Genomic DNA, 20264 nt, shown 5'->3' with positions numbered 1-20264 from the left:
GGAGGAGGCAGCTGACGAACAGCCAATTTTCCCTTTATCACATTAGTGCAGCCATGAGAGAGACGCATTTGTTCTACTCAAGCAGGCTAAAGCTACAATTACCAATCTCATATATACATGTTTTATATCAGCCCTGCCTTCTCCCACAATGAGGGTGGCGGCGATAAATTAACACTAGCATGACAGTTTATTTAAGAAAAGAAAATTGTCTCGGTGGCGTGGGAGAAGGCGGAAATATATAAGGCGACGTGTCAGTGCTTTTAATAAAGGTAATAACTCTTGGAAGGCTATGCTTTAAGCAGAAAGCATATCAGAGATCTATTTCTTTTTCCTCTCTTCCTCGCCGTGACCGAAAGGAACACGAATCATTTTTGCTAACCAGATTGCAACTCTGGGCTTTTCGCCTTGCTTTTCCACGCACCGGTGTGTCCGTGACAAATGTCTACTCTTAGTAAAATAAGTGCTTTTTCCCCCCATAATCCTAAAGGTTCCTAGAAAAGGCCTCTGACTCTGTCACATTGATTAGAAACCTCTCTAGTGTTTGTGAGTAAGATGACTGTTGATGCACATTGTTTTTGTGTTGTTGTTTTTTTTTTTTATAAATATGCCAAGATTGTTCTGATTAGTCTTAGGACCCAGATCAACAGCTTTATTCTGCAGCTTTTAAACCAATTAAAAAAAGAAATAAAAATACATCTGGGTGATGTGTTACTGTAAGACAGATGTGAATGCAGCTCAGGATAGACAGTATACTGTAGGTTTAATCACAATACCAGAAATGTCCAAGACCACGGAAAGGGTCAGGAGATCAGCAAACAAGACAACAAAGCAAAAGCAAATGATTAAAACCAGGAATTATAGAAAACTGTGGTACATGAACAAATGTCTTTAGCTGTGTCCTAAATGACACACAACACACGGCAACCGTGTATGATTTTTAGATGGGATTAATCTCAAATGTAGCAATAACCGAAGTATAAACCGTTTCTCAGACAGATCGATGTGAAACACACAGAATGCAACGTTAGACATTAATAAGAAGTCTTGTCCACTGGTGTGTCGTCAGCTACACTGAAAATCTGTCCTCTCATCTCACCACTCTTCTGCTACATAAGCAAAGCTGTGAGGGTTGTGTGCATGACGTGTCTGACATTTCCCACTCCGTTTTTTCGGTTGAATAAATAAACCGTCCGGTTGCCTGAACTACACGTCTTCTTTTTTGGGTTTTCAGCGTAGGACAGAAAAGTAGAAAAAGGATGTGATTTGGGCCGCAGCTTTAGTGAGCTCTGAGTTTGCACTGCTGACTGCTTAAATGTAGAAGCTCTGTTTATATAGAATGTGTGTAAATGAAAAGGGCTGAGTGTGAACGCGAGGGTGGGGTGGAGTGTCGTGTGTAATGTTGGAAAGATCGTATTCACGAGACGAATGCACAAGAATGACAAATCCCACTTAAGAGTCGTAATTACGAGTGTGTAGACGTCAGTATTAAAACATGGTGGAATCAACAGATGCAGCATCGGTCTCAAAAGCTGATTTTGCTGATTATTATGCATTTGTGGCAAGTTATTACAAACTGTTTAACATTTAAGAGGGAATAAAACAACCTAATTCTCAGCACAAAGTACAAACATTTACTGCATTACGCAGACACCCTGATCCAGAGTGACTTACATTTTTATTTCAATTTATACAACTGAGCAACTGAGGGTTAAGGGCCTTGCTCAGGGGCCCTTCAGTGGCATCTTGGTGGACCTGGACCTTCAGATCAGTAGTCCAACACCTTAACCACTGAGCTACCACTTCCCAATTGTGATATAATATGTACTGATAAAGTTTACAGTGGCTTCTAAAAATGTATTCAAAACCAACCAACAAACAAACAAAAAAAAACACCCCAGTGTTCAATGTCTGTTCATTTCCAGGAAGAGATAAAAAAAGCTTATTTATATACAAACTATTTTGTAGCTTGCTAAGCGATAACACACCTCGGACTTCCAACTTCCCTACAGTGGCGTCCATGCTTGTAGGCCACGGTGTGTTCTGGGAAAGAGTTTGAGGATGGAGTGGAGCTGAAGGTTACACTGAGCATGAAAGCTGTGTGAATAGGTGAATAAATGAAGTGCTGCGTGTTCACCGTCACACAAGCCTAGTAAGGATAACAGAACAGGTTAAAACAGAATTATTCAAATCTCCAGACACAGACAAAGCCAAACTCCTACTAGTCCTATGTACTTCTCTGGAGCTAATGGATTTGAATAATCCAGCAGTACATTCTTATGCTTAATTTGCATGTGCGCTTCACACTGTCCTGGGGTAAGTCTGAGACAAGGTCCAACCTGAAACACCATCTATATGAAAGGGTAAAAGTAAAAGAGCTTTTTTTAAACACTAAGCTAGTTAGTTAGTGAGTAAGTGTAAATGTTTTCCAGCATCATCCCACTTGTATTTATTTAGTCGGAAATGTGCAGCAGTCTAAAGGGGGGAAAAGGACAAAGACTATATTTCAAGAAATTTTCGGAAAATGCCTCCGAGTGTAAGCCTCCTCAGATCCCTAGTGAACAATGCCAGAGGTGACAGGGACAATGAAACGCTTCCTGAAAAGACTTGAAAACCTCAAGAGGACCAAGATTTAGAAGAGAACCAGGAATGATCACAGGACAGTCTTAATGATCACGGCAGCAGTTTTTCGACAGCACAAATCCGCAGCCTCTGTGTGAGATTGCTGCGGAGTCTTGGGCATAAACTATTGTTGAAGTGCAAATCTTTCAAATCTTTATGTGGGACTATAAACACTAATAACAGGTGAGTCACACTGGTTTAAAAAATCTGAATGATAAAAATCATTTATTATTTTTAAAAGGAAAACAGCATAATGACATCGTTTAAATGTAAGAATGCTCTAATTACAGATTAGACCTCAGATTTGCTTTATATTTACACAGTTTTGCACCATACAATTTTAACGTATTTAGATTATAAGATACATGAGCAATTACATGAGTTTGAGGCAAAATCCAGATCACTGTTATTTGCTGCCAGTAAAGGCAGGAATATTTGTTGTGGCAACAGGATACACTGGTCAGGAATTAACTGTTGTTTTGATTTTCTGCATTTGATTTGATTTTTTTATATGACTTTTCTGTACACTGTTCTAAACGCAGACACCGGGGCCAGAGAGTCACGCTCAGCCCATCCGTCTCCTGACAGCTATCAGATTGAGGGGCGGTGCCTGATGCTGACTGCTAAGTTCATTCTGTCCACACACACACACACACACACACGAAGCATGTATGTTTATATAAGACGGCTTCTGTAAAGCTCTTCTGTTATAGATGAAGCTCCTTAAATAAGTCTTCGTCTTAGTTCTTCGAGTCGAGTCACTTTGACCTGACTGTGTATTTTTCACCAATAATACTGTAAGTGCATGATAGCCGATGAATGCTGGAGTTAAACATGGAGTTCAACAAAGGCTGCATTAAGTGCCAAAACATCTGCAGAGCCCTGCTGCTCTGACAGCTACGTGCCTGTCCATCACGGCCAGCAAGATTTAACGTGTCTGGAGGTTCTTCATAGTGCATCAGCCTGTGGCCAGTTACCAAAAAGCTTTGCAATACGTCGGCATGGCTCGGTACTCAATACTGACCAGTCTGATTTGTGTCTGGGAACTGGAGATTTTCACAGACTTGCTAAAAATAGAAAGAAAAACGGTCACTGGTAAGACAATGTTGACGATACACTGTTATATATCTCATCAAAACCAGATGAAATAGCTAAATTGTCCATATTAACTGAGTCCTTTAAAGAGATAAAAGACTGAATGATCTGTAATTTTCTATTGTTAAATACTGGTAAGGCAGAAATATTACTTATTGGCCCAAAAACCATACACAGAAGCTCTCACAATTCAACTTCCATTTAGAGGGATGTACTGTAACTACTATCTCGACAGTGAAAGACCTGGGTGTTATATTAGACAGCAACTTGTCTTTTGAAAATCATATCGCCCATATTACAAAAACAGCCTTCTTCCACCTTAGAAATATTGCCAAGCTAAGAAACATCCTATCTGTATCTGATGCTGAGAAGCTAGTTCATGCATTCATGACCTCCAGACTGGACTATTGTAATGCATTACTAGGTGGTTGTCCTGCATCTTCAATAAATAGGCTACAGCTAGACCAAAATGCAGCTGCCACAGTTCTTATTTTGCTCTAAATGGTTTAGCTCCCATGTATCTAACTAGTCTTTTAACATGTTACAATCCTTCACGGTCTCTGAGATCACAAAACTCAGCACTTTTGGTAGTTCCCAGAATATCTAAGTCTACTAAAGTCTTAGAGCATTTTCGTAAACTTTGGAATAGTCTTCCTGATAGTGTTCGGGGCTCAGACACACTTTCCCAGTTTAAATGTAGATTAAAAACTCATCGCTTTAGTCAGGCGTACACATAATACATCCTGTAATATTGTGCAATATTACATCAGACTTGCTAATATTATGAACAGCAGCCATGCTAATCCCTCTCCACTGCTTTTCTCTTTCTACCCATCCAGAGGCATCCAGAAATTGTACCAGCTCCGATCGTTTTCCGTGCGACGAAGACTGAGATGAGAGCAACTCTGTGAGGATCCTGAGGCATCTAGAGATCTACCAGCTCCAGTTAGACTCTGCTATACTAAAGAGGAGACGCCAACTCCATGTGGTCTTTTGCATCAATACAACATTTGTCTGACTGTATATTTATAATCACACCCCGAGTGTCACCCATATGAGGATGAGGTTCCCCTTTGAGTCTGGTTCCTCTCAAGGTTTCTTCCTTCCATTCTAGGGAGTTTTCCTTGCCACTGCTGCCTGAGTCACCTTGCTCATTGGGGATAAATACAAACACATTTAAATATATCTAATATTAATCTTGAATTGTGCATTCTTATATTATATCTTTATATTATTCTTTATAATAACCTTTTGTTCTATGTTTATGTTCTGTAAAGCTGCTTTGAGACAATGTCAGTTGTAAAAAGCGCTATACAAATAAACTTGAATTGAATTGAACATTACATGGTCTGGTATACAGAAATAATGTCCCTTATAGACCAAGCAAAAACCAAGTTACCATAATCCTTCACTAGAATTGATATGATTCAGCACAGAAAAGAGTTCTTATACTTTATTTTTCAAAAGCCCCGTTAGTGTTTTCACCGTATTCCTTTCGCAGCCTAACGTCCATCCTTCCATTTCTCCTGTTAAAGTCAGTTTTTGGAACTCATGGCAGCACACACTAATTTGCTGTCAACATTTTGGGGTGATTTATAAAGTGTCTATGGCCTTTCAGCTCCGGGCACCTGCGGAGAGAGAGCCAGGGTAAGGTGGAAGCTCTTTTTTTTTTTTTTTTCACCTTGCTTCACCTTCACGGATGCTGCCAATCAGTCTCCATCACTCGGGGTGAAACGAACCACTCGGAGAGGTCGGCTGACCCGCGGCCAGAGATCCGAGAGAGCAGCCTGATGCTGGTGCTCGTGTCTCCGGTGCCAGACCTGCAGCCTCCTACTTCACCAAAGTTTACTCACAGAACATAATCTTACACTTGGAGTCGTTTATGACATGGACAGGATTGTGCATTAAGTGGGGTTTTAAGTTACTTCTGCAGCTGCTGTTATAGTAAAATACTAAATAATTCACACAAGGCTTTACATACAACTTTACATCATCTAGACAACGACTACAACAGCTAGCGGTTAGTTACACTCTGCATTTCAGGATTAATTCAATATTAATAAATGCCAATTCTTTCTCCATAGTTGCATGAACTAAGCACTTCCAGGCTTTTTTTTTACCCGGTGTGCTCTTTTCCTCGCCCCATTGACAGGATACTTGAGAAACAATGCAGCCAGCACTAATTCCTCCTCCCACCTCCCTGTGATTCCTAGATTACTCTGGCTGGAGGGGATCAGGCAATGGACTGGCTGGCCTACATATCTACATAAGTTCAAGCAAGGTGATGAGCCATGTGTGCGTTCGAGTTCGAGCAAGAGCTTGGAATTTTGGAGTGACCGAAATGAAACATCTCCCAAAGAACCTGCACCCACTGCGGTGTGCAATCGCCAGATCGAAACACCCCAGCCAATGCCAAGACCCGAGCTGAAGGCTGTAAATGTGCACAAAAATTCTCTTTACCCTCAGGGATTCTCTGAAAGTTGTAAATGTGCGCGAAAAAAGAGACAATTAAACCACATCACATACTCTTGAAGTCATCGTATCAGTAAGTGAAATTCAAAGTTTATATTCCATTGGCTCGAGAGAAAACTAGAAGAGTCAAAGTAATGACTGTAGTTCAGAAAGAGTTACAATGCTTACATTAACAATTGTTCTTGTTGAATTAGTAGCTAAATGATTAAAATGCTTATTGATTAAGCAAGTCTATTAAAATTTGGCCAACAATCATCAACAAGTCCAGAATGTAATTTGAATTGAATTCTTTGGTGCAGGTTGAGAAATAAAATAAAATAAAAACCTTGTTTCAGTACAAGATAAAAAGATATAAGTTGAGACTACATAAAGGTGTATAAATATGTTATTTTTAAGTACCCTAGTAAAACCCAAAATATAGTATAATACAATCTAGTAGCTTCTTTTAGGTTTAAAGCAAGAACAAGCTTTGAACTCCAACACATGAGCCTCTAACACTCAGCACCGCATTGTGTCCAAATGAAAAGTGAGATCAGACATAACAGCCTGGCAAACACAGCATACAGGATGTTGGCTGGCGATGATCATGACTTCACTCGTAATCGAGGAGCTCCGTTACATAAAACGAGGCTTAACCTCTCGGACCTAAAACATGATGTATTCTGTTACGACAAGCTAACTGCTGCTGACAAATGTGTTCATCTCTGCCAGGGGTTGATCTAAACAAGATGTCTTCTTTCCCAAATTTTCCTCTTTGCATCCTGGTCGAGTTTGTCAACTAACATTTGCAAACTAAAGGACGTTCTGAGAAAGAAACTTGTCCTTTGTACTGCTTGTACTTTCCTGTGTGAAATCGCATGTGGAACTTGCATGATCTCAATTACAGCCCATATCCACTGAGAGGGGGTGTGAGGAGGTGGTGGCAGATGATCACGAGTTACGCTCCAAAACAAACGGCTGAAGCCCGGTCGCTTCTCGTCGTCATCTGAAGGGGGAGTAGGAAAGCGATATCCTGCCCCCTTCTAAACGCTATACCATGTTCCTTCTGCGTGTTGTCCCAAAGCTCTCCTATAGACTTTTAAGTTCCCTCTGAATATACACAGACTTCAAGAGAAACCAAGTTAAGACAGTGGCCTGACAGCCATCAAAGCTAGCCTGGCTAAGATAATGGACGATTAGATGATCAGATGTCATTTCTCGAGATTTAAACTCACAATAACCTCCTGCCAGTAAGCCAAATATCTGCCAAAAACATTGCTGTTTTTTTGTTTTCTAGACCTGAGCAGATTAGTGTCACTGTATCTGACCCCTGCGTCTGGTCAGAATCACCACCAGCACTGATAATTAGAGCTGCTACAAGTACACAATTATAGTAGACTTGTATAGACTTGTATTTTTGTAGTTGAAAGGCTTTCCATAGTAACAGTACTATTAACTACCTTACTTATATAATTACACTGCAACAGTACAAGCCTACATTTTGTTTTTATTAATAGATGATTTCAAATGTTTTGTGATGCTTTTCTGCTCACCGCTGCTGTAAAGACCGATTACAGCTTTTCAGCTCAAACCATTCCTAACATTGTCCTCTGAGCTCTCTCTCTCTTCAGCAACATGTTTCAGCCTGATGGCATTTTTACACCATTCTGTGTAAATCCTAAAGACTGATCTGGGTGAAAATCCCACGAGATCAGCAGTTTCTGAAATACTCAAAACCAGCCCATCTGGTACCAACAACCCTGCTAAGGTTAGAGTAACAGATCACGCTAGTGCTTTGTTCTGATGTTTGATCATGACGTGTGAACATTAATGCCCCTTTTCCACCAAAAAGAACCGGGTGCTGGTTCAGAGCTAGCACTGGTGCTGGTTCAAAGTTGGTTTCACTGGCGAACCTTCTAAGAACCGGTTTGTCTTTCCACCGGCTAAAGAGTCATCACAGAGCCGAGTCTGACGTCACTGTATACGTGTCCCAGCAACTTTAGCGCAGCAGCGGCAAACACAAACACATCAACAATGGCGGATGTTGCTTTACAGTTAATGCTCATGGCTTTGTGAACCTACATTAACACCCAAACGTAGCGAATCCAACGTGTACGTGCAGCTCCATGTAATCTGTATAAACGGAGGTTGTAATCGAGAAAGTACATAACGTTATTTTATCATTAACACAGTAAAAAGTTAGCCTTAGCATGTAGCTACTTACTATCGTGAGCTGATAATGTATCATATCGCGGTAAAGTAAAAGTGTATTAAACATTACTATACTTAAGGTATATTATCAAATACGCTAACAGTAGCCCCGCCCCCAGCCACTGACACAAGCGGTTCTTAAGTCTAGACCAGCAACGTTTTGGTGCTACTTAAGAACCACTTTTCCTGGTTCAGAGCCGGTGCTTTGGGTGTCGAAAAAGAAAGAACTGGTTCTAAATTAGGCTCTGGCTCCGAACCAGCACTCGAACTGCCTCGGTGGAAAAGGGGCATAAGTGAAGCTCTTGACCTGTATCTACATGCACAGTGCCGCTGCTACATGACTGGTTGATTGGATAAATGCATAAACAAGCAATAAATTGTTCCTAATAAATTGAGCAGTGAGTGTGTATTATATATGATTAAAATAGTTGAGGAATTGCATTACACAAAGTTATTATGGAGAAAGTACTATATATTCACACAGAGCTTAAATGTAGCATTTATTTTATAAATGTAGGAACCATCATGTATTGTTAATAACTGTCTGTACAAGTATTAATAGTTGGATTTTTATTTTCAATAATTAACAGTGACAGCTATATTGATAAGCTTCTGTGTCCGTATCCTTCAATCAAAATAAAATAATGAAGACTTGCCATTTTGTTACAATCAGAGATGAGGCACCGTGAGCAACACAGCAGGAATAAACTAGAGCATGTCGATACTGAATTGTGGTTAAAATCCGACTGCACATCGAGTAAATGGCTGAAAATAGGCCCATTTTCTCCACGTCATATACTAGCTAGCCTGCAGATGAAAGTCCAACCCGGACAGCTAAGAGCCCGCGCCATAGCCGACACCCAGCAGGGAACTTATTACCTATGAATTGTGGGTAGGATTCTATTATCATAATAATGTTTTCTGTCCCAGAAGTCGGCCTGCGATTCATAATCGGAACGACGGCAATTTAAAGCCACAATAATCACTGCTATTGAAAGATAATACTCTCTGCAGACAGAGCTCTCTGTTCGCTTACAATGCTGATGATGTCCCAGTATCTCCCATCCCTTTTCTCCCCTTTCATTTACCAACACGGAGATACCGGCACTCACTTACAATGCCGAACGTGGCGAGGGCTCCAAGACTCATGGGCCTGTCTGTGCAAAGAAATGCAAGAAGCATAAAAAGGTTCCTGAAGCTGATTAAGAAACAGCACGGAGCATATCAATCATTTCTTAACCACCAATGACCCGGAATTGCATCAGAATAAAATCAAAAGGAAATTACCTTCATGCAAAACAAAAAACGGTATCGTGAGACACTGGCAAACTTTTTTTTTCTTTTTTTACATGACTCTCTAAAGCGAAGCCCAGGGAACTTGGTTATAAAGTGTTCTGTTGGGTTGCGGTATTATTTATGCAGGGAAGGGCGTGAATGAAGGCTGCGCTCTCATTCTCTGCCCTCTGTGCCCCCGCAGCTGTGAGAAAACAGATGTTTACCCCTGTAATTAACGCCTTCCGTTCATGCATCTTATCCGGGTCGGAAATCTGTTGTGACACGGGTTCAGCGTGAACCTGCTGCGGCTTTTCTGATGCGATATTAATATCAATATCTTCCACCAGGCTAATTACCGAGAATATGGATGGACAAGGATTAGTACCCGCCACAGCCACCTTGTAGATGAGGTCTGATCAAGCAAATTATGGCGTTTGATAGCTTTTGGGCCGATGCCAAAAACACAACTCCTCAGCTCTGCCACAAACAGTGTGATGTACCTCGGTATATGGTGGCGAGGTCAGAAATTTGTCATTGCTCCCTTGGAGAAGGTGTGTGACCTGGCAACCGGTCAGTGGAAACAGCACAGCAGACGTATACATCCTACCTGTAAGGCCACGTGTGTCCACTGGCCTTTTTGTAGGTGGCCTGCAGTTTTTATGGTTATGGAGAAGTTCTGGCCATTCTGAACGCCGTAGTAGAACTGGACGTCCATTTCTGAAACGGTCAGCAGGAACACCAGCCGGTCAGTGCTCCTCTTCTCAAACACCGTCCTGTCCATGAAAAAGAAAATCAAAGGAACAAACAAAGGGTTCGAATCCCTGTGTTGTAGATACATTGCTTTAACAAACCATGACATTTGAAAGCTGTGATAAATATCTGCTTGCAAGGTTCATATCTTCTCATTAATATCCTGATTATTTATTTTGCAAATTACATTTTAAGGAAAACAGACACATTAACAGAATCATGGGCGAGTTTCTACAGTATATAATGTATTTTATGTTATTACATATTGTAAGCCTTTTGTATTTTAGACGGCATACAGACCTAAATTCTATCCTGCAGCTCCCTGAATAATGCACTTTTGTTCTGAAATGCCAAACTCGACACCAATCATCAGTTTACCCTCGATGGAACAACCTGATCATAACTATAAGTTCAAATCTAGACCTGATCTGATGGAGAAGGAATACGATACAGCACCAGAAGGCTCACAGCTGATGCTTTGTTCAGTACATGACATAAAGAGGTTGATGCCCTGCTATGATCCTACAGCAGCTTTTTTCTTAGGAAATTCCTTTCAAATGGGCACAGTGTTGATGTTTATGCACTTTTCAATATCAATCCATTTGCCTTTTTCTTGTTACTTGAAATCCTCCTCATTTAATGTCAAATGAGATCCCATTACTAGCATTTTACAGGGAAACAGGAGCGTTTAGGAACACGGGCCACCGCATCCAATAAATCATAACGCAACGTGTTTGCGTTCGAGTTGGGTCTGGTCCTCCAGTGCCAGCCACCTCACCTGCAAGCCGCACTTTCCTGCATGCTCTACTTGCAATTAGGCCGAGTTTCTCCGCTGGGGAAATGCCAGCACTTTAGCATTCACTAAGGTGAGCGTTTCTGAAGCGAGACGCCGTCCTGCATATTTTTATGTCATGTTACTGAGGAGAGTGCTCCAGTTGATATTAAACAGAGTCCCATTAATTCACTAAGAGAAGAATTAATCAACATGTACGCTTGTTGTCACAGCTGCTGCCACTTCAGGGTGAGAATTCGAAGCTCTCTCTCGCTACAGTTGAACCGACTCAATTATTTATTTTTTCGATACCGCGCGCCTGTGACTTGTCTCCCTTTTCATCCTCTACACTTGATCTAAAATGTCCAAGCAGTAGTTCTTCATGAGTCTCTCTCTCTCTCTCTCTCCCTCTGTCCTTTCATCCTATCACTCACTTTCAACTATATCATTTTCTAGGCTGTGAAAAAAAACAAAGTGGCCTTTGAGATGATACTCCTTTTTCCCCCCTTGCCACAGCTCGGAAAACACTGCAGCAATTTCGTTTCATTGATCTAAAACTGGCCACAGCTGGTCTTGTTTGGGCAGCATAGGTGGGGAAATGAGGAGCTTTTTCCCTCCCAACATGACAAGACGGCATATTACAAATTAAATTCAAACCAACTTCTCACAGAGTGACTTATAAGTACCAGCATGTGGTCTATTGTATTGCACATATAGTATAGTTCCACAACCTTGGAGAATTTGCTGATATTTTCAGGTTTATCGGTTTCTAGTTTTTGGCACACAGGAAAGGGCATGGTGGTGGTGGGGGTGATGGGATGGAGGTGTTCTGTTGGTAAAACAAATGACTAAGCTTCTACGGATTTGGTTCCAATTCAAAATGTCTCTTAAAATCCTAATCCATGTAAGTCAGAGGAGAGAATCTGATCTGAACTATTAGCTAAGATATTAGTTCTAATGTGACAGCAAATGCTTTGTGTTGAACATCTTAGGTGCTTAAGTGAAAGTTCTAGCAATGGGTCTACTTACATTACAGAGGTGTCTTCAAGTTTCAGCCAAACTGTTATGGTAAATGATCCTTCTTGTCCCAGGTTTGGAGCAGAGCGAGAAGCCAAGCAGGCACTCTGGTTTCGAAACATGAAGCTAACAGATCCAGTCTCTGAGCCCGGGCGCAAATCCTGGCTCTCACCTGTCACACATGTGTCCACCTGCCAGTCAAGGAGGTCAGTGTGAGGCGGTGTGGATGAGCGATATGGACAGTCCTGAATGCAAAACTGCTGTGAACAGGTGAGGAGGTCATCCTGAGTGCGAGCAGCTTGGCAGAAGGTACTGCGCTCTGGAAAACCACACGTTGCCTCACTTGGTGCCACGCTAACGGATTTGTAGGCTGCGATATTCTCCAGCCTGGGAAAAGAGCCCTGAGCTGCCACAGGGCTGAGGGCAACAGTAACACAGAGGGTGTAGAGAAATAACATTGTCCCTTTGTGCCTAAAGAACCAAACCATGCCTGGCAGAGAAAAGTGTCTCAGTGTTAAATAAATAATGAACTGTCATGCTTGAAATGACATTTACTTCCTTTTTTCTTCCTTGAGAAACGTAAGGTAGCTTAATTGCAATGTCAAAAAGGAGGCCAAAGCCCTCACTTGATGGCTAGGATTTGAGCTGGCTACGGTCTCTCTGGAAGACCTGCAGAGCAAAACAAAAATTAGATGAGTAACGTTTCAAAACAGGCCGACACATTACAGCAAATAAGCCCAGGCTCCCGAAAAAAAAGCGTTACAGATGCAGAAGCAGGTGAAGAGTGAATTACTCAAACAAAGTGCTGTACGGGTGGTCAGATTTAGACAAAATAATGACTTTTTACCAAAGTGTTTACCTTGAACAAAATGTGAATTAAATGCCATCCAAATTTATAGCAGTTCAACTTTTAGTGTTTCCGTTAGCGAGGACTGTCATAACCGTGATATGCGATGCTTATTAATTAAATATTTAAATACAAATATTTTTTTGGTGATGAACAAAACCATACAATGGATCACAGTGTTTAAGCTTGATCCTACACTTGCCACTGCTCTTGTCACACCCTCCCATTACATGGGTACCTTGAGCTCATGTTTGCACACAATCAGGCCTTGCACATGCAGCAGAGAGGCCGGACATCTCATCATCCATCATAAACAAAGCATCTTTATCATCATCAAGTTCTGGAGGAATGAGCATCATTTCAACCAATCCATAAACTGGTTAAAGGAACGGCATTTAAAGATTGCATACAAATTGTTAAGTTGAAATGCGACAAAAGTTTTTTTTGCAAAAACTGTCCAGTTAAACTATCTGCGAAGAAGTAAGAGTTAAATAAACATGTATTGACCGCCAAGTGCAAGGTCCTTATCTAATCACAGACGGGTGAGTATAGACTCGTTTATATCTACATCACCTGTCTGGTGTGTCTACAAAATGCAGATTAGCCGTTTATGTTGTGGAACAAAATTGACAAAATGGTATCAGTGTCGTGTGTTAGTTAATGTAAGCACACATGTACTGTTACTCTACAGTATATACAGCTACGGTGCATTAGTGCTGCTTTTTATTATACACACATAATAACATACCTGTATATCATGTTTTTGTGACAAATAGGGAGTGTGTGTGTGTGTGTGTGTGTGTGTGTGTGTGTGTGTGTGTGTGTGTGTGTGTTTGGCAGCACTGGTCATGACAGCACTTTGCACCACACTCGGACATTCGACTTGCAGAAACCCAATTAACAACTCTATAAACATGCAAATTCTCCTCATAAATATTCATGAGGCTGTATATTGGTGTTATATGTGTGTTTATTATATAACTGACAACAGTCCTGTTTCAATATTGTTTTTTTTTTCCCCAAACACGTAATACACTTGTTCTGAGCCTTATTATTCATTTGTTAAATAATTTCACCATAATTATCGACGTTATGTTTACTAAAAGGACATAAAAACTGTTGACTGTTAAAAGGCCCGATGTTTCAGCACGAGCTAATTATCAGCAATGTTAATGATTCACACTAATTATTGACTTCCACACTGCAGAAGGTGGAACACAACTAAAACTAGTTATTTCAGGGAACCCAAACAAGCCTCAGCACTTCATCTCCTCGGGGTTTAATACAGAATAAAACCTCATATTTAATATGAATTTAATATGAATCACTTTAAAACATTTAACATAAGACGTACTAAAAAAAAAAAAGAAGGAGATAAAAACAAGAATAAGACGTGTACCTACCGTGTTCACACGCCGAACACACGCACATTTCGTGACTAAGCGCAGAAGCAGATTATGAGAAGTTTGCCATCTGCTGCGTCTCGAACAGCTCGAGCGTCTGCGGATTTGCACGAGCGCGAAACTACACGCAGAATCTACCGTCACTTCAACCTGCTGGAAAAGCACCTGTTGATATGGTGTCGCTTCCCCCCTCCTCCTCCTCCCCCCCGCGGCTGGTAGGAGACTGAGCAGCGCGTTAAGTGCCGAAACGCCCCCCCTCCCCTCCCCTCCCCTCCCCTCCCGTCCCGTCCCTTCCCTTCCCTTCCCTTCCCTTCCCTTCCCTTCCCTTCCCTTCCCTTCCCTTCCCTTCCCTTCCCTTCCCTTCCCTTCCCTTCCCTTCCCTTCCCTTCTCTCTCCACGCGCACGTCTCGTCACTCTCAGCTCGAGGACGCCGCTGCACGTATCCAGGCAACCAGCGGCGGGACACAGTGCTACAGTCAGGTACTGGACTGAGGGGGACAGGGAGGAGGACAAAGGGATTAAAGATAGGGACTCAGGTTTAATTCATACACCATGAGACTGTGTCTAACAAAGAGGATTATGATCAGAGCAACACGAGTTCAAACTGCATCAGAAACTATTATAAGTGTAAACATCAACTGATTCGATTTTATACAATATTATTTGTACAATATTATTTATACAATACTATATGATGTGTTTTGATGACCACTGAATCTGCTAAAATATGATACAACAATGTACAGTAGGGTTTATCTTCATAAGGCGAATCCATTTTGACGAATCAGTGAATCTGATACAAAAGAACACAAAACTATATGATTTACATGCTTATATATTTGATAATGCTACTGATAATGATATATTTGTAGATCCCACTGAATCTGTTACGATATGATTCGATTTATTAGACTTTGATCTTGATAACGGGGGGCACGGTGGCTTAGTGGTTAGCACGTTCGCCTCACACCTCCAGGGTCGGGGTTCGATTCCCACGTGCACCTTGTGTGTGTGGAGTTTGCATGTTCTCCCCGTGCCTCGGGGGTTTCCTCCGGGTACTCCGGTTTCCTCCCCCGGTCCAAAGACATGCATGGTAGGTTGATTGGCATCTCTGGAAAATTGTCCCTAGTGTGTGATTGCGTGAGTGAATGAGAGTGTGTGTGTGCCCTGCGATGGGTTGGCACTCCGTCCAGGGTGTATCGTGCCTTGATGCCCAATGACGCCTGAGATAGGCACAGGCTCCCCGTGACCCGAGGTAGTTCGGATAAGCGGTAGAAAATGAATGAATGAATGAATGATCTTGATAACTTTTAGTCAACTGTTAATTTGCACAAGGATTATTTTAACTATCAGCTTCCTAGCCTATTAACGCATAGGCTTAAAAATATGATTCTTTTTTTTACACCTCAGTTGCTTTTCCTTTTTCCGTAATAATTGACTTGTAATCAATTATAATTGCTAATAATCCATTTTTGATTACCACACTGACTGATTCATTTCAAATCGATGCAGTAATGAAACTCATCCAATCCTTTAACATGTATGCTGCTTAAAGAGGAACTTTATGACATAACTGAATGATAATCAAATAAACATTTTATAAATGATTGTGTGTTGATGACAATATTTATACAACATGATTCACTTCGCAAAAGAGAACTTGATTTGTCTTCTAGCAGCACAGACCTGAATATTTTCACATATAACATATATTCTGGATTTATATTACATTTACAGTTATAGAATTTGGTAGATTTTCTTACCCAGAACTACTTGCATGTGCCAAGTCTTGTATCCAGTAACTTCACCAGGGCTCTCAAGTTTTGAAGACAGGCAAGAGTGACATTTTAAAAAACCCCAGTAATACCACCCCCCCCCCCCCAATTGTCCACTTATTAATGTGTGTTTGTGTGTGTGTGTGCGGCGTGTGTGTGTGAGAGAGAGATTATGACTGGTGTTGTTTATTGTAAGTGTTTGTGGCTTTTTTTTTACTCCTTTATCATTTGTAATGTTGCTCCCATTTAAAACAGTTCAGCTCAAGCCCAGACATTTTTAGGGTCATGATTGAGGACAATGTCCCGTCCAGAGACAAGCTGTGTTGAGGTTTTGTGCAAACCGACCATCGAAAATACCCTCTCTAATGAATGTTTTTTTCATTGGTTGTTGCGTTAAATCTTACCCAGATAATGCTATTTTCTGATTGGCTATTGTGTAGCCTCTTTTTTTGATTGGCTGATAAGTGTCAGGCTTGACTAAGAACTGAGACGCGCTTGATTCCTGCCCGGTTCCATAGAGACAGCGGTGCAGACAGATACATTTTAGGCGCTGCTGCACATTAAATATATTACATTACAAATACATTAAATGATAAATAGTCAAAAAGTTTTTCTGCGTGAGAATTACAGTGTGTGGCGGGAGAGTGTGAGAAAAGACCTCAATGCGTGACACTTGACAGACCTGCTTCACTCTTAGAAACTACTCCAAAGCACTTTACCATTGTAACTACTTGCTGACAGCTAAGTCCACCCAGCTTGGTCAGTCTCTTGGCGTCTGATATCTGATCTGCCCAAGATGGATTTTTCAGCAAGACAATTAGTTTTAGATGGGAATCAAAAGCATTTTGATTCAATAAGACTCAATTCATCTTAACTGAGCTTACTTCTTTCGACACACATCTGACATAGCGACGATATACTGTAAATGTTCATGTGAGGAAAAAAAATTAAGTCACATAAGAAGTGACAGTTCTGTCGGTGTAAAAACCTTTCTGAGATGCCATTCTGAGTGATGATGTGACTTACTGTAGATTTTCCGTCAGCACTTTCTTCCTTATGTTTATCCCCAAATTCTAGCCAGCATGGTCTGGTTGTTTTAAATGTTTTAATGATATCTGAAGAATATATACAGGTAAACATACTCAATTTGAAACTAAAGCTGTTTTGTGGCAATGTCCATTGTGCTTTAAAAATAAAATGGAATTAAACTGTCCCTTTTCTCAGTCCCTCTATTGTGACAGTGCCTTTAGAATAAGGAACCAATGAAATCGTTGCCATCAGTTTTGTTTTAGTGATGCTGCTGCTTGTCTTTAAATTGTTTTTGTGTGGCGTGTTGGAAATCCCAACAAATGGATTGTACATGTCTCTGGAGCTATGGAGTTTTTAATTTTCCTTGTGTGTCTGGTTAATGCCTGCATCTGCATTTCCCAGAACACACCATGTACTACAAACATGACTGCCATGGACTACACTTTCCAGCACACAAGTACTCTTCATGTTTACAGTCAAATTTAATCACACACTTTCAGAGTTATATTGGAGGGTTAAATGTTTTTTTTTTTTTAATAATTTTTCTCTCAGTTGTTGTCCTGATGATGGTAATGGAGGTGCTGTCTGTCTAGCACATTACCACAGAATCAAACCGTTCAGGGATGCCTCAGGATAGAAAGGGATTCCTTATATGCTAAAGATGATTAGTCAATAGACAATAGCACCCAGATCATGTTAGTGTGCTTGTGAATATTCACATTAGTATGTTCTGTAGTAATATCTTCCTATAGATGCTATTCACTTTTTGTCAGAGGGTTATTTACATACAGTATGTCAACATATAGATAAAATAATATTCTAAAATTTGAAAACCACAAAAAAAGTTAAAAGCTACCTTTTATTTAAAGGTGCCTTATCTGTGGATTACATTAAAACAGCGGATTTACTACTTTAGCGAACAGAGACAGTGTAGTCTAACCTCTTTTTAATGAAGTGTTCCTAATGACCTAAAGCAGCTTACTGCACTAGCCTAATAATCAATAAACTACAGCAAGGCCACAGCCAAAGAGAGGATTCCACTGGAAAAATGTCAGGGCCGGAGTAAATGCATGCCTTCTCTCCTCTGCTGGTGTTTAAAACGCACATCAGCACTGTTTCTGTACTTAGAGGAATCAATATCCAGTGCCCAGGTTTAGGTGATGGAGGAAAGGGGTATGATGTAGTAGTTTTCTCACATTTAAACACGCATAATATTAAACGTATTGTTACTCTATTGTATTTGCATTAAAGAAAATTGTTTCCTTGCCTCCTATAAGAAAAAAAATTCATTCTAATAGCAAGTTTTAAAATCTCACCTGTCCCCAAATGCCAAGCATGTTTGGAATGAAGACCTGTATTAGAATTAGTCTTAGCTTTAGTCCACAGTGATAGCAACCTAATGATGAAGCCGTTTCTATCCTTCACATTCCAGCTATTCCAGAGATGGTTATATTTAACCCATTCACATGGACCAGACAACTCTGCTAATTAATAAAGCCTTCTTATTCACCAAAGATGGATTTGCAAAGTACAGGTTATAAGCAAATAACATGGCAGAATGGCAACAGGTAACTTCAAATGTGTAATCATTGATGGCTATAAATGTGACAGATTGGAGAGATTATGGTTATGTTTTATGTTTTCCCATAGAAGCTTTGACTAATCCCTCCCAATCCTGCAGTTCATATTAATTTAATTTGCCGGTTTGTCAACTCCATAGCTGTCCTGGACTACACTACCCAGAACGTAAGAACTCAGAGTCACTAGTCTTTGTTCTTACCAAGCCTTTTGTTTTTGTGTTGTTGCTCTTGTTTTTGCTGCCTAGATATTACATCATTCTATATTGCCTGTTCTTTAAATAATGGTTTTGCCTTATAATTTAGAGTTTGTCGCAGTAATTTCTAATATTAGCTGCTCTGATCAATGTAAAGCAGTTATTTAAGATGAAAGAATGGCTGCAGTAAATACAAACTATACATTCTCATGATGAATATGACCTTTCTTTGTTCTCCAAACGTCATACCACAGACTCCTGACACTTTCTGGCCCAGTGAATACTACTCTGAATAGTGTGCATTGTGTGCAATGTTTAATCACACTAGATCTGTTTTTCTTTCTTTTTTGAATAAACGCATATGTTGGATTTCCTAAAACGTCCCTTTCTGACCTCTAAGTTCTCTCTGACTCTCTCTGACTAGCTGTCATCAGCTGAATAATTTACATAAATGCATGTGTCTGAATAACCTGCCACAGACAATCTGCTACAGATGGATTATGTTTTAAAAACTAGAGTCACTGATCTAAGTGTTTTTTGTTTTTTTTTTCATAGTTCACATCGATCAACTCTGCTACCGTGATTTTCTTAATGCATGTTTTGGTCTTGTGAAATCCACCAACTTATGAGCCCTGCCCTTGGGTTACAGAAAATATACCACTGTTTCAAGCATTTCCTTCCTAAAACTATACAAGTAATATCTGGTTTTATGACAAAATATATCATGATTCTGTCTCTATAAACTGCTATTGAACATTATTCTGCTTTGCAGCACTATGGATGAAGTCCTTAGGGTCACAGTGAGAAATCCCTCGCCTGCTGATGATACATCCCATCATATTAACCTCCTTGCCCTGCCAGAGTTAGTAAAACCTACAGCAGTGCACTAAAGCTGGAGCTAAAGTCAGAATTTTATCAAAAGTCAGCATTTTTACAAACCAAACAGTCTTTTCTGATTTGGCTTTTTTCATAGTCGCAATTTCACCCTTGCTGTACAAAAGAATTTCCACTTTATTGATTCACATATGATTAATGTTTCAGCAGCCTTTGTTATCTCAGTAGGCTAGAGACTTAAAATCTTTTCAGTTTATTTACTACCATGAGCAGTCACCTACTTACATTCAACTAAATTTTTTCTGGTCACTAAAAAGGTGTAATAGTTCAAAATGGGAAAACAATAGACTTGACCTTATCAAAGCCGTAACATTGGAATCACACATATGCCTGAGTTCCACTGGTCCACCCA

At 40.4% G+C, this 20264-nt stretch overlaps 1 protein-coding gene across 1 annotated transcript in view; it reads right to left on the bottom strand.

Annotated features, from left to right (window-relative positions):
* Positions 1-14554, bottom strand: part of ush2a (Usher syndrome 2A (autosomal recessive, mild)) — a 213705-nt gene extending 199151 nt beyond the window's left edge. Inside the window, exons 1-3 of the mRNA XM_060880326.1 lie at positions 14441-14554; positions 12203-12859; positions 10259-10424 (exon numbers count right to left, since the gene is read on the bottom strand). Of these exons, the coding sequence (XP_060736309.1) occupies positions 10259-10424; positions 12203-12678 (642 nt within the window). The 5' untranslated portion in view covers positions 12679-12859; positions 14441-14554. The remainder of the gene's footprint in view (positions 1-10258; positions 10425-12202; positions 12860-14440) is intronic.
* Between the last annotated feature and the right edge of the window lie 5710 nt (positions 14555-20264).

This window comes from Tachysurus vachellii, chromosome 10 (assembly GCF_030014155.1).
Source record: "Tachysurus vachellii isolate PV-2020 chromosome 10, HZAU_Pvac_v1, whole genome shotgun sequence".
NCBI lineage: Eukaryota > Metazoa > Chordata > Actinopteri > Siluriformes > Bagridae > Tachysurus > Tachysurus vachellii.
This window is presented reverse-complemented; position numbering and strand designations above follow the sequence as displayed.